General features: G+C 36.8%; 1 protein-coding gene across 2 annotated transcripts in view; it reads right to left on the bottom strand.

Annotated features, from left to right (window-relative positions):
* The window catches only part of eml5 (EMAP like 5), a 117,269-nt gene that overhangs the window by 69,830 nt on the left and 31,528 nt on the right, over positions 1-15,911 (bottom strand). For both annotated transcript variants that reach the window (XR_014603980.1, XM_084097060.1), the window contains exons 3-9: positions 15,440-15,538; positions 14,280-14,348; positions 6,435-6,620; positions 5,036-5,171; positions 4,387-4,588; positions 2,452-2,589; positions 571-827 (exon numbers count right to left, since the gene is read on the bottom strand). Coding sequence is in view for 1 of the 2 variants with exons in the window: in XM_084097060.1 (XP_083953186.1) it covers positions 571-827; positions 2,452-2,589; positions 4,387-4,588; positions 5,036-5,171; positions 6,435-6,620; positions 14,280-14,348; positions 15,440-15,538 (1,087 nt within the window). In the remaining variant the exon portion in view is untranslated. The remainder of the gene's footprint in view (positions 1-570; positions 828-2,451; positions 2,590-4,386; positions 4,589-5,035; positions 5,172-6,434; positions 6,621-14,279; positions 14,349-15,439; positions 15,539-15,911) is intronic.

Here is a 15,911-nt window from a genome sequence, read left to right as displayed (position 1 = left end):
TCAAAGCACGCGCCATAGTACTAACAGTATAATTGATCAGTGTGTCAGTTCTTAAAGTGACAGCAGCCTAATATATCTGCTGCAAAATTATGAGATAACATAAAAAATATCTATATGGCAGTTTTTCCCTATGGTATCGATGTCAAAATTGTGGCCAGTGAAAATGCTAACTGGCTAGTAACTTTGGAAAACCACTAATCACATTGGCTGGTGAGCAAAAAAGTGAATGTCAAGCCCTGCATACACGACACGCTGCTTTGAGTAAGTAAGACATGCTGCTGCTGTACAATATAGCGTACATGAATTACCCGTAGCAGATCTATACAGGTGGAGCTGGGGAAGGTGGAGGGTTTCTGAAGGCGTGCTGCAAACTGCTAAAAAAAATGCCAACCAAGAATTTGAAGGTTGAGCACACAAGCTCATTGGCTACTGATACAGAAGGATCCAATCAGCTGTGCCCTATAGAGAATGATGTGATTGCAAGCAGATTGAATTGAGGACCCATTAGCCTGCGCCATCTAGAGTTTCATGACAGAACTTTGCATTTCCAAGACGGCACAGAGCTCTTACTGGGCATCCTGTAGAAGAGCCGCCGGCCGTTGCCATCATTGGTCTGTAGATACTTGCTGTCAGTGGACCAATCCATGTGTGTGATGAAGCTATTGGAGCCCACGCATTCGCCCACCTTCTTGTAGCGCTGCACAACGCCGTAGATGTCCACCGAGTTATCGTTAGAGCCCACGGCTAGGTGCGCTCCGTCAGGGGAGTACTTCAGTTCGTGGATGGCCTCTTTACGGTCCTTAATGTGGACCACCTCCGTCATGTCCCTGCAAAATGAGCGCAGTTCTAACCGATTTGCATATTTTAGGTTGCTGCTTAGATACTCAAATTGTACAGCTCAGGGGCCACTTTTAGAAATGACCAGGGGCCAGAAAATAAAATAAAATTATAAAATTAATTATTATTAATTTTGGTGGATACTTGACTAGCTTGTGCAGTAACAAACAGTTACAGCTTATAAAACATCATATTGTCATTCATCAAAATAATAAGTATCTGTTTATGGAAAGACCCTTTTCATTTTCTAAAAAATGTAGTCAAAGTGAAATTAAACATGCAAATGGGTCAATGATATACACTACCTACCTAGATTTTTTAAATACATATTTTTATTTAGCAAGGATGTAATAAACAGTAAAGACACTTATCACGTAACAAAAGATCTCTTTAAAATGCTGTTCTTTTGAACTTTCTATTCATCAAAGGATGAAGGATGCATCACAGTTTCTACAAAAATATTAATCAGCACAGCTGTTTAAGAAATGTTTCTTGAGCAACAAATCAGCATATTAGAATGATTTCTGAAGGACATGTGACACTGAAGACTGGAGTAATGATGCTGAAAATTCAGCTTTGTATCACAGGAATAAATTACATTTTACAATATATTAAAATAGAAAACCGTAAAAATATAAATATAAAATAAAATAAAAATATTATTTTTAATCGTAATAATATTTCACAATATTACTGTTTTTATTGTATTTTCGATCAAATAAAAGCAGCCTTGGCGAGCAGAAGAGACTTCTTTCAAAACATTAAAAAATAACCCTGAGCTTTTTAATTGTAGATGTCCGTCTAAAGAAAATGAAGAATTATTTAAAAAAGTTTAGTTTAAAAGTTCCAAGTTCTTAGAAATGTTTTTGTATTCATGTTTTTAATGGTATTCTTTGTTTGTTTCAAGTGGTGTAACCATCAAGCAAAAAAATGGATTTAAACCTTGAATACATGCGTTTTGAAAATAACCTCATTTAAAAAAAAAAAAAAAAAATGTTTCAACAAATGTCAAGGTAAAATAAATAAATAAATAAATAATAATAAATACTGTTAAAAATAAATAAATAATAATAATAATAATATGCGACTCCACAAAAATGTTATGATATTTATGAATTAAATAATTCAAGATATTTGTTTAAAAAAAATATATATATATAGATATAGATATATATCTATATATATATTTTTTTACTTATTTTACTGTGCAAAAGTCTTAGGCATGTTAATATCCCTCTGGTATTAACATGCCTAAGACTTTTTCACAGTACTGTATATACATATATATATATATATATAATTATTATTATAATTTTTTCCAAATATCTTGAATATTTAATTCATAAATATCCTAACATTTTTGTGGAGTCGCACCAGATGACATTTTACAAACTATACTAACCTTGCCTTGTCATCAATAGGTCAATTTATGTGATATTTGAATAGCCTTATTGACCTTGAAACTCAGTCATGATAGTTGGTTCATTTCCTGTTAAAAAAGTTGTTTCTGCATGTTGGCCACATGAATATTCATAAGCAGTTTTGATAAGCTTGTGGTAGGCCAAATTTTTTCGAGTATCCCTGCTCTAGGCTGCTTTGCCTGAGTGCTTTTACCTGACTCTTAGCACTGTAAAGGATCCGTCTTTCATGCCCAGAGCGAGGTGGATCCCGTCTGTACTAACAGCAGCACAGCGTATCGGCTCCTCCATGTTGCAGCGTGCTATTAGCGCATGATCTACGAGACTCCAGATCCTCCAATTCAAAAAGAGAAAAAGAGGAAGTAATGACCCATAGAGACACACAAATTAGTGCATTGAACATTAAATGTCATGTTCTTAATAGACTTCATCTAATCTGAGGAAAACTGTTTTGCTCAGAGGTCCCATTATAGCTCAGGAGACATGAAGTGTGTAATGTCAATTACTGTATATTTTCTGTACCACTAGCACCACCAAACAGAATTACACAAGTAATCCCTCATGAAAAAGAAGAGACGGCGTTAAACTACCTCATGTCTCAAAGCACATAACATTACAATAATAATGAACATAAACAACTTAAAGAGCACTGACCTGTACCATCTGACTGCTGAAGATTCATTTCAGCGTTGATAGTGTTGCCATTGAAACGCATAAATTTGAGTCACGAACCGTTCAGAGTATAACGTCACAGGTTTCCATCTTTTCCAAATTAAGGTAGTTATGGTGTGAACGCAGCGTCATCTCATTGTCGTTTTCATGACTATGTTTCTTAACACAATTAATTACACTTTTAAAAAGTGCACTTTGTAATAATGTCAAAGCAAAAGTTTTACTTTAAAGTACATTTTAAATCATTAATCGTTTTACTAATCTTTTGTTGTGCTTTAAAAACGTACACTTATTTTTTGTTGACTAACATACTAAAGCACATGTAAAGTGTGCTATTCAATATTACATTTAAAGTTAATATATTTTAAATGTACTAAATTGCAACCTAATCATTACAAATTGTAATTACAAAAATATTTAAATACATGACATACAAGTTGCAATAGAAATTATAAAGTTTATATTAGTTTACAATAAATGCTTGTCAGTACATTCAATAGTACACTAATCATATTTTAAAAACAATAGAAGAAATGATGAAATTACAAATAAAGCTGTACTTAAATCCAAACTATAATACATTTTCATCTAATGCAATTATGTGCAATTAAAACATTACATTCAGGCCTTGTTTACACCTGGTATTAAGATGCATTTTGGTTGATTGGATCACAAGTGGACGACACTAAATACAGGTGTAAACGGGTCTAAAACGTTTTGAGCTTGTCCACTTCCAGAGGTAAAACGCATTCGACCGGATTGCTTTTGTAGTGTAAACGCTCGTGGTCAAATCTGTTCGAACAGCCACAAAAGACCGTTTTCTCTCCGCCTACTGACCTAATGCGTGTGGGATATGCAAGTTTGATTTGAAGACAAAAAAATGAACAAAGCACAATGTTCTCTCACCATTCCTGATTTCTTACACACACTCACAGCGTTCGGCTGGTCTTGTGACGGTCAGAGCAGAAACGAAAGCTGCTCTCCGTGTGTTTTCCCGTCATCTCCGGTCGAGTTCATATGTAAAAAGCGTAAAAAAAGCGTGAGCTTATTTTGTCCATTAGATAACAAGACCTGAAAAAGCCCAGACATTTACCCGCCCATAGACCCTCCCCTCGAAGAAATCAGGACAGAAGTGGTTGAAGCGGACTAAAACACCAGGTGTAAACGGGAATGTGTCTCTCTCATATACTTGTGATCCGAGCAACCGAAACGCATCTTAATATCAGGTGTAAACAGGTTCACACTTAAGTTTATTCTTTTAAAGTATATTATTTCCATAAGTACTCTTTTTGAAAGTATAGACTTCTTTTTCACAAGGGATCTCTTTTTTGAAAAGTTTGTTCTCAATTTAATCTCATTGTCATCTTAAAAAAAAAAAAAACTATTGCTTATAAATGAATTCTATAGCTAATGATTTATCTTTCCAATAGAGTGATTCAGATTTGTTGTCAGCTCTTACCGAACAGAGCGGTCGTCGCTGCCGGTCATGGCGAGGGGTTTGGTGGGATGAACCGCGAGGGCCCACAGCTCGCCCTCACAGTGACCCTGCATGATGAGGAAGGGTTTGGTGCGATCATGCACCACCACCTCAAAAATCTCACTGTCCTGCGTGCCCACCAGAATGTGATCCCCTCTCCAGCACACGCTACGCACTGACAGGCCTGCACAGATCCATTACAAAAACACAGCAGTAAGAATGGGAATGAAGGTGATCATGGATGTAAACAGACATGATCCTGAAACATACTGAAGGATGTACACTGTAGACCGTCAAGAATGGAGAGGGTGCTTGGGTGCTTGATAATACATATAGACATCTGGGATCAGTGACAAACAGGGGAAAGAGCTATGGATATAACACAGCCTGCATAAACAACACTGACCACTACAACGCACCTCTTGAATTTTCACCTCTAGCTACTGATGAGTCATAGAAAAAGAAAGTAAAAGAAGAAAAGAGATAGAGCTCTGTTAGAGACAAAGGACTTTTGCATTGTGGGATCCTGAGTATTTAACAACAAAAGTTAAGTTGCAACTTAATGGATTAAACAAAATAAATGTCAGTGTAGAGTAATGCATCCTGGGAGTTTGTAGAGGCTCTGACTCACCCTTATATCCCTGGTCTGTTTCCCTGAGGTCAATGACGGTGATGGGTTTGAAGTTCAGGTCCCATAACCGGATGCAGCCATCCCTGCCTCCAGTGGCAAAGCCTTCTTCACATGCATTCATGCTGAAAATACCAGACTACACACACACACACACACACACACACACACACACACACACACACAGGGGCTTTGAGAGGCTGAACGTCTCTGACAACTGAAACAATTACAGAATCTAACTGAAGTCTCAAACTTTCACTGCAGTGACAGAACTAAGGGTCGAATAAAGTTTACTTGAAGAACATTTGCTGATCTTAAAGGGGTCAAATCATGAGAAAACGAACTGTTCTCGTTGTTTGTAAACTAAAATACTGTAACTAGTAGAACTCAACACTTCCTTTACAGTTAAAATGAAAAAAGTTGAATGTAAGCCACAGTATTTGGGTTTCATCAGAAACCAAATTCAAACGACAACCACCCACATTTACACATCAACAATGCCAATTAGGAGTTAATGAGGAAGTAGAATATAGCCAATTATTCCTAAACACCAAAATAATAAACAATAATATCATTAGCCTCATAGCATAATTGCCTAAGTTATTTTTTTTTTAAATATGCCTTAGGCAATTATGCTATGAGGCTAACGATATGTGAAAAATATTGAAAACTTATTATTATATTACTTTAATAAAATATACTTGGTAACACTTTAGTTTAGGGTCCAATTCTCACTATTTACTAGTTGCTTATTAGCATGCATATTACTAGTTTATTGGCTGTTTTTTATTACTTATAAAGCACATATTAATGGCTTATTCTGCGTCTCTTAAACCTACCCAATACTTAAACTTAACAACTGCCTAATTAGGAGTTTATTGAGGCAAAATGTGTAGTTAATATTTAGTTAATAGGGAGAATTAGACCCTAATCTGAAGTGTGACCACATATTTAATCAAATAAATAAATTAAATAACATAAATATAATTAATAAAATATATTAAATATGTTTAGCAATATTAGTTTTTTTATTAGTTTTTTTATTTTAATACTTATTTTAATTTATGTATAATAATATTTATATAATATAATAAAATTCTATTCTATTATATTGTGAAAATAGACCTTTCCTGTTTTCCTGCTATTTTCTTAGCATTTTAACTACAAAAATATTATTGGTTAATTGGAAATTGGAATTAATAGAAATGACTAATTAACAGTAATAATTTGCATAGACCATGGAGTATCAAAAGCTATATCATCTTGGAACATCCATTACAAAACTGTTATGCCAGGCTAACCATTTTACAGGCCAAACTCAGTTCCTAAATCAGTGTAAGCAGATACCCAAGTCACTCAGGACAGAGGTCATTCTGGGGATGCTGGAACCTCCCTCACTTACCCCATGAGCCCCTTGAACAGTCCGGATTAAATTGATTCCCTTCCAGACGTAGATGTCTCCATTCAAGGCACCTGAATATGTGATCTCGTCCCTTGCACAGGCCAGACAGAGGATAGTCTGAAGGTCTCCAGTCTTCCCAAACATGCCACGCTTAGGGGTCAGAGCGTTCCCACACAGACTCCAAAACTGAGGGCAAGGGAGAATGAACAATATGCGAATTTCATAAACACACTTGGTATACATATACATACATATGTATACATACATATAATTCACATATTATAGTAGCACTTGCTATTGCACACAGTTGAGGTCTGAAACATGAATCATAAGGCTCTTTGATTTATTTTGAAATTCAAAGATTTGCATAGCATGACAATTGATGTTTCCTGCTAAATTTGCACTTCTATTCACAAGCTAAATAAATCGTTGAGAACACTCACACGCAAGCTCACAAACATACTAATGCATAATCTCCTTAAACACATCATTAAAATGCACAGACACGATCTCAGTTCAGAACAAACACGGAAAGCTCCCTCAGCCAGCGCATAATAATTGGCTCATTGACTCGGATCCAGCTGTGTGTGCATGTGTGAGACACTTTGGAGCTCTATTTCATGAGGTCACATGATCCTGATTAAGAGAATGGCAGGGTCAACTCTGTGTGTGACTTCAACCTCGTCCTCAGCGGTCTAGTGCAAAATTAAATGTACTCTGACATGTCATAACAACCATTTTTTAGGTTCTTTACACTCATAGTGAAGAGTTTGAAAACAAAATGCAATTTTAAATTGAAGGTACTATTTCGCCCAAAAACCACAAAGAATTTTTATAAAATTAGCACTTAAGTCTCAATCATGTTTGTATACTCCTTCAAATATGGCACATCAAAGAACATCAAGCTATATACGCAGAAGTAAAAATGGCACTTTAACTATGGCAGAGGGGCTTCAGAAGACTAAAGCACACTATACGCATGACTATAGAATATAGTGGGAAAAGAAGGGTTAATAAATTACTATTTCCATCCATATTATGGAAGAAGTAGTCTCATGAAGGCTGAAGGTCTGGACTCTATTGAAGCTTTCATTGGCCAAGGAGGTCTGACTGAAATGTAAAGCAACCAATCAGAGCTCGTTTTGGTTTGCGTCATGTTTAGGAGCGTGAAAATGTGAAGTCGATGTCCCCGATAATAGACCGGTGTGCATCTAATAAATTATTCCATCAAGAACGTTGTGCAAGCGTACTGAAACTCTTGTTTCTTCCATGAAGAGGGTTTGGCTCTCATGATGATGATTTCAATAATCACAAAGTATTTCCCATTTTGTGTGCCATATGCATCAAACGTTCAGCCAGCGATCCATGGGCATGACGTCTGAGACTATAGAAGAAGAACTTATTACGGAAATAATATACTTTTAAAAAATATTATTAAGTGCAAACTGAATGTAATGTTTTCGGACACTTATAGTAATTGCATTTAAATTGCAATTAAATGAAAATGTATTATAATTTAAATGTATAATAAATGCAGTTAGTTGAACTTTAAAGTGCTTTTATGACCCATTTTTCTATCTTTAAAATATGGGTAAAGTGTACTGCCAGATGTAAAGACAAGCATTTATGGTAAACCGAAATATACTTTAATGTCATTTCTATTGAAACTTGTATGTCATGTATTTAAATATATATAATTACAGATTTGTAATGATGAAGTTGCAATTTAATACACTTAAAATATAATAACTTCAAATATAATATTGAATAGTACAGCTAAAGTTACAATCAAGTACTTTACCTGTTTTAGTATGTTAGTCAACACAATAAGTGTAGGCCTACTTCTTTAAAAGCATGCCAATATAATATGAAGATTATTAAATGATGATTTAAAATTTACTTTAAAGTAAAACTTTTAATTTAACTATTACAAAGTGCATTTTTTAAAAGTGTACTTCAGTGCGTTAAGAAACAGTCATTAAAGTTGACTATCTATAAGTACATTAAGTATTATTAAGTACTAATTACATTAAGTACATTAAGTACTTAACATTAAGTTAAGTATTCTTTTATTTCATTATTATATTATTATTTGCAAGTACAGTTTATATATAATTAAGTAATAGTTTTAAGTAATATATAATTCATATTTGTACATAAGAAGTACACTACAAGTGCACATTCAAATATATATATATATAAATCACACATTTTCAGTTCAGTTAATATTTACGAAGGTCAGTTAATATTTACGGTAAAATAAAATACCAAAATCATGAAGTGCCAATATCACGAAGACTAAAGCAGCATTTTTTTATGGTGAATTTCTGGGAAGCACAGCTAACCAGTTTTTATTTTGTATATATATATATATATAAATTTAGAAGGGTTTTCCATGAAAGTCAGTCCATCTGGCAAAAAGCTGACTGAAAGAAAACGAAAAGATGAAAAAACAGTCACTGGCCCATTAGCAGCCTTGCACTGGGGCAGACGGTGCGGTTCCAGACAGCCAGGCTGCATTACGTCAGGGAGATTCACAGACTCCACTGTTTCTGCAGGTCTGCGCTCTGGTAAAGCTTTAATATAATCAAAATGAGTCAGTCCTATTCATCTGCCAAGACTCCATTAGAGGCAGACTGTCTTCATCCTGAGGCACGTCCTCCCCGTCTTTCCGCTCTACGGGGACAGCCACCTCCTGCTCGCGTGTGCAAACCACCCTGAATCCAGCACATCTAGACTAATCAAACAGCCTTAAAGTCACCAAGACAGCTATAATTAGCATTCTACGAGAAGGAAAAGGATAATTTGTCCGGGGTGGCCCTTATACCTTAATCTAGTTACTGTCTAATTGTATGGTCTGTGGCTCCTGTCACATATCTGATTTCTAAACCACTGTTGTGATGGCCCTGTTGTAAATATGGTGATTTTGTTGGACCCTGTGGGCGAGGCTGTGATTATGTTGTGTGAGGTGGGAGGCAGTGAGTGGGATTCTTTGAACAGGCTGCCTTAGTTTGCTCTAGTCAAACCGTACAGGATCATCATGAGACGCATTGCACTATATATGCAGTTAAGTGGATTGAGAACTGCCTGGAGGGTCTGAAAAGAAAACCTCAGGAAATTTGTCAAAAGCTCAAACACATGCAGGCGCAATGGCTATGGTCGGAATAAAATATACAAGCTATCATTTACTGAGTTTTGCACAGTATACAAGAATTTAGCAAAAGAATTTAGCAAATAAAAGCCATTTTGCAACGATAAACATTTCAAAATAGTTGTGTGCCACATTGTAGTCAGCAGGTGCGTTGCTAGATTGTAATGCTCCCAGTAAAATTGTTGCGCTTGCTTAATAATTGAGTAAATCCACTGATACATTTTTTTTAAATCAGAACCAGTAATTGATTCTGAAAACACTAAAAAGAACTAAAAAGACTCAAATGAAGGTTTAATTTATACCTTAATTTGAGTCTTTTTAGTGAATCAATCAGGGGTGCGTATCCCATAAGCATTCAATCAAGTTTGGGAATTTGAACATTTCTGTTTTTAAATGTTTAAAGTCATTTTAATTCATACAAATTATACGTTTTAACCACTTGGTGGAATTGGCAGACGTTCCCTTAGGCATCATACGCCGTGGTAGCGCGTCAAAGCATTCTCGAGTATAAATATGCAGCTATAATGCATGTAGGTGATTTTGAATTAATATTTCATGTCGATATACAATGGTTACATATTGTTAAAACTAATTGCGGTATTGATATCTTTGTAAGACTGCCAACTCTATAGAACGGTGGCAAGGAAATCTAACCATGTTTTGAGAGCCCCCTAGTGGTTGGGAGCATTTCCGTTGTGTTGTGGCTTGATTTCATTGTGTTGTGGCTTGATTCCGTTGTGTTGTGGTTTGATTCCGTTGTGTTGTGGCTTGATTCCGTTGTGTTGTGGTTTGATTCCATTGTGTTGTGGCTTGATTCCGTTGTGTTCTGGCTTGATTCCATTGTGTTGTGGCTTGATTCCATTGTGTTGTGGCTTGATTTCATTGTTTTGTGTTGTGGTTTGATTCCGTTGTGTTGTGGCTTGATTCCGTTGTGTTGTGGCTTCATTTCGTTGTGTTGTGGCTTGATTCCGTTGTGTTGTGGCTTGATTCCGTTGTGTTGTGGCTTGATTCCGTTGTGTTGTGGCTTGATTCCGTTGTTTTGTGGCTTGATTCCGTTGTGTTGTGGCTTGATTCCGTTGTTTTGTGGCTTGATTCCGTTGTGTTGTGGCTTGATTCCGTTGTGTTGTGGCTTGATTCCGTGTTGTGGCTTGATTCCGTTGTGTTGTGGCTTGATTCCGTTGTTTTGTGGCTTGATTCCGTTGTTTTGTGGCTTGATTCCGTTGTGTTGTGGCTTGATTCCGTTGTTTTGTGGCTTGATTCCGTTGTGTTGTGGCTTGATTGCCTTGTGTTGTGGCTTGATTTCGTTGTGTTGTGGCTTGATTCCGTTGTTTTGTGGCTTGATTTCATTGTGTTGTGGCTTGATTTCATTGTTTTGTGTTGTGGCTTGATTCCGTTGTGTTGTGGCTTGATTCCGTTGTGTTGTGGCTTGATTCCGTTGTGTTGTGGCTTGATTCCGTTGTGTTGTGGCTTGATTCCGTTGTTTTGTGGCTTGATTCCGTTGTGTTGTGGCTTGATTGCCTTGTGTTGTGGCTTGATTTCATTGTGTTGTGGCTTGATTCCGTTGTTTTGTGGCTTGATTTCATTGTGTTGTGGCTTGATTTCATTGTTTTGTGTTGTGGCTTGATTCCGTTGTGTTGTGGCTTGATTCCGTTGTGTTGTGGCTTGATTCCGTTGTTTTGTGGCTTGATTCCGTTGTGTTGTGGCTTGATTCCGTTGTGTTGTGGCTTGATTCCGTTGTTTTGTGGCTTGATTCCGTTGTGTTGTGGCTTGATTGCCTTGTGTTGTGGCTTGATTTCATTGTGTTGTGGCTTGATTCCGTTGTTTTGTGGCTTGATTTCATTGTGTTGTGGCTTGATTTCATTGTTTTGTGTTGTGGCTTGATTCCGTTGTGTTGTGGCTTGATTCCGTTGTGTTGTGGCTTGATTTCGTTGTGTTGTGGCTTGATTCCGTTGTGTTGTGGCTTGATTGCGTTGTGTTGTGGCTTGATTTCATTGTGTTGTGGCTTGATTCCGTTGTGTTGTGGCTTGATTTCAGCTGTGATACTTTTAAACAAAAACCCTGTTTTTTTCTATTTTCATGCATTTTATCAATATTTGAATGTGGGTAAGTTTCATAAAAAAAGCAACATTTTGAGCAAAAAGCAGAGACAACCATGTTTTTGTCAAAGGCTATGTCTGGATTGGATTCACAACGATGATCAAAACATAGATGGAGTAGATGGAGTCCATCAACACCCCTAATGCTTGCACAGTCCTACAGCTCGTCCTGGTCGACAGTTCATTCAGTAACGTTAGACAGTTTTGATTTATATGCTGTTTAAATTTGGTGATCGCATTATTTTACATATTCTTCTGCTTACATTTGCTATCGCTTGTTTCTGCTTCTTCTTCACATGTGTTTTGATCCAGAGATTCTGTACTCTTTCAGAAGATGCGTAATAGCGCCACCTACTGTGTAACAGTAAAAACACAGAAAGCCAGAAGTTTCTGTCAATGACGGGGAAGTGTTGTTAATTGTAAAAGAAAGAGTTAATTGTACTATTTTATAATTGTTTTATTGTCTAAATCGTAATTAAAGTTGATCATTTATTTTTTAGGTATGTTCTGTTGTGGGAGGCAGCTCCTGCCTGATCTCACATAAAGCACCATGTGTGTCAGAACCGCTAATGGTAGAGTGTTCCAAATCAGTCACTTATGAGGTTTAATTTCAGTTAATATGTATGTGTGTAATACGTAGATTAAGTCCAGTTTCTTAAATGAAGTACTATCTTAAGCTTGCCTTGAATAAATTATAGAACCACGCAAAATGTTGCTTTTCATCTGGCACCAGAGAGTTTCAGTTTCTCTAGGGCTCTCTCAAAGAGAGAGAGAAACGGGGGATTACAGTGCGCTAAATCTCTGCCATGCATTGAGTGCATAATCGCTGAGTGAGCGCGGGCCTGGGGAGCAGATGTCATATGGTTGAGGGGGTAAAAGACTCAGGAATTATGTGGAACAACCGCTACACCATTCAAACTAGAGGTGGCTTATATGAGAGAATGTGGGATATAGTAAGAGAAAAATACTGACACAGCAAGAGATATAGAGGATGCCCAGTGATCTGAGGAGAGTCGTGAGAGAGCAGTAAAGAGAAAGATAGAGAGAGACAGAAGTAAGGATTAAAAGGTATAGCCCATGAGGATTGTGGATTACTTCACGACAGGAACTATAAGGCCAAAGCTTCATTCTAAATGATGAAAGAGAAAGAGACTCTTGGGTTTTACATAAGGCATATGTATTGTGCAATATTTTACTTATTTAATGGGAAAATTATAAAAATTAAGTTCTATGACAATGTTGATATATTTGGTCTTTGCTACTCTTATTACACTATAAGCAAGTACGGGACTTGCTACTGCCAATACATACACAACACGCTGTGGTGAATAAATAAGACATGCTGCTGCTGTACTAGCGTACATGAATTACCTGTAACAAATCTATACAGGTGGAGCTGGGGAAGGTGGAGGGTTTCTGAAAGTTCGCTGCAAACTGCTACAGCAAATGCTAACCAAGGTTGAGCACACAAGCTCATTGGCTACTGATACAGCAGGATCCAATCAGCTGTGCCCTATAGAGAATGATGTGATTGCAAGCAGATTGAGTTAAGGACCTATTAGCCTGCGCCATCTAGAGTTTCATGGCAGAACTTTGTATATCTCTGCTTATGGACAAATTCTAAGGCAGGAGAATGCATTGAAACAAGAACTGTACTTGCTTGACGCGCGAGAACCTCACTGGTTCAAGCGTGCTTGCTTGAAGAATGAGATCCAAGTGCAAGCTTGTTTGAGCTTCCACAAGAATCAATCAAGGTACATTTATTTATACAATTAATTATACAAGGTACCGTTTATCATATTTGATGAGTTCTGTGCATTGTTCAATGTTTATATGACACTCGCGGAACCCATTTGAACCATCTTACAGTAAAGATTGAGGGAGATTGCAATCAGATCAGTAGAACTGTACTTCAACAGCATGAATCAACAATTGAAAGGTAGCTGAAAAGGAATCCCACTTTTTTTTAATCAAACTTTGCTAGAAAAGTGTTTTTGAACGAGCCCTGATCCCCTTTTTCTACTAACACTTCTGAAGGGATGCTGATGTTCTTCTCAAAACTGAGGCTGCAAGCATGAAGAGGTTAGTTAAAACGACTTACTGTTTGAACAGTTCTGCTTTAAGAGCTTTGCGTTTCTGAGTGACAGTGAAGGGAAAACTGTGTTTACTATTGAATAGCTTCTGAGAAATTAAAGCTAACATGAAGTCAAAATGGACTATTTACTCTTAATACACATTCCTGGTTGTACTTTAAATAATTAATTGGAGCAAACAACTCCAAAGAAAAATGCTTAATCATTAATCAAATGTACTGTAATAACTTGCTCTTCCTCTGAAACGAAGGCTATTGCTTAACATGAACTAATATCCATTCCAAATAGCAAATGGCATTGTTTAAGCACACCCGGTCTCCATTCTGGTATGCATATCTCACTGAATATCCTGTTTCACTCAGAAAGATATTATGAAACTAGAGTGGGCTGCAAACAGCTATTCACATTGACTTTCACAAGTACAAGAGTATTTCAATATAAACCTTTCTGAAGCCAAAAAAGAGAGAATAGGAAAAAGGAGAATAAGAAAAGAGAATGGTAGTACCTTGATATGTTTGACTCCACAACTCACAAGCTTGCTTTGCTGATACAGGTCCCATGATATGTCAAATATCTTTATGAAACAGAAAAAGAAAAGTACAGTATGATGTATTATATTAGAATGTATTTTCAGAGCTCAGTGAAGTATATGCTGCCTTTAAGCCCTTTTAAAATTCCAACTTGCATGTTTGTAAATCGTAATTTTAACATGACGGTTGGAATTAAAAGGTTGTGCTTGTTTAGCACAAAATGCAAATTAAGCATAACTGATGGTATATACACTACTATTCTGAAGGATCATGTGACACTGAAGACTGGAGTAATGGCATCACAGGAATAAATTAAAAATTAAAATAGAATGCAGTCACTTCAAATTGCAATATTACACAATATTAATTTGGTTCATGTGTTTCATAATTATGATCATTCCGACATAGGTTGAAGGCAGCTAGACTCTTGGTTACTACACACATGCAAGAGGTTGGTTGAGTAGTAAGAAAAAACAAGTTCTCAGGAGATTATGTAGAAATTACTGCATAAAATGGAATTGTATAGTGAAGTACTATTTAATCTGTTTGAACTATTTTTGTATTACAGAGTCAGAGAAATTAGGAAAGAAATGAGCAAATGTGTGTTTTGGCCCCAAGTATGCACTATCGTTTGTTGCGGTGTTAATTTATGCAAAATTAAATTAATTCTGTCAGGACCACTTCCAATTAGTTTACAGTTTGGATTAGCAATAGCCTTGCATTAATAAGAGCAGGGAGCGCAGCGATATAACCCCCCAGTGAACAGAACCGAAGCAACATTAATGATATCTGTAGTAAATTTCTTGAAGACAATGACATTAGGGAATGTCAGAGGCTAAATCCTGACTGTGGACAAGAGGAGGAGCTGGGGATGGTGGAGGGTTATTAACTCCTCAGCAACACAATGAAAGCAGCTGAAGGATAACTGAAAAGGCAACTTGAATAGGAATGCTGTAATAGGCATTGTATTCCTATAAGTAGACATGGGTCAGCTGAGCGTAACATATGACTTACTCGGTGCAGCCTGAATGTAACTAAATGACTGAAGAAAGGCTGCTACAAAAAGAGAGGACAAAAGAAACATTACACTACCTGTCTACTGTGTCAAATGATGTGCGTGTGTTTGAGCTCTTACCCGGTCTGTATGACCAGGAGCAGAAGCCAGAACTTTCCCCCGCCTCCAGTCCCACACACAGATTGTGTTTTTAGAGTCCAAGCCCACAGACACCAAACACTGTAAAGACAAGACAGAAAAGAAATAATATGGTAACTATAGTTGGCGAAATCAATATCAATATACTATTACTTCAGGGTAGTTAGTGTTATAATATTTCAATATTTCATACACTCTTCCTGTTCCAAGTCAAAAATGACCAAAAACAGCCAAGGTCTGACCCTTTCTTGAAAAGCTTAAACACTGCATGCAGTCGATGTGGAGCAGGATTGGAACTGAACTCTGCAGGTAGGAAGCCCTCCTGAAGCAAGGTTGGCTACGCCTGCTGTAAACTGTTTATTAAACAAACGCCGAGATGTGCTTGTGGCCAGATTGTCTATCAAAGTAGTCTATTTCATGATCAATTGGCTTTAGGAACAGTTTTGGGATAGTT

Source organism: Abramis brama, assembly GCF_963993115.1.
Source record: "Abramis brama genome assembly, chromosome: 21".
In the NCBI taxonomy this organism is placed as follows: domain Eukaryota; kingdom Metazoa; phylum Chordata; class Actinopteri; order Cypriniformes; family Leuciscidae; genus Abramis; species Abramis brama.
The sequence above is the reverse complement of the archived record's forward strand: the minus strand, read 5'-3'. Positions and strand labels throughout refer to the sequence as shown.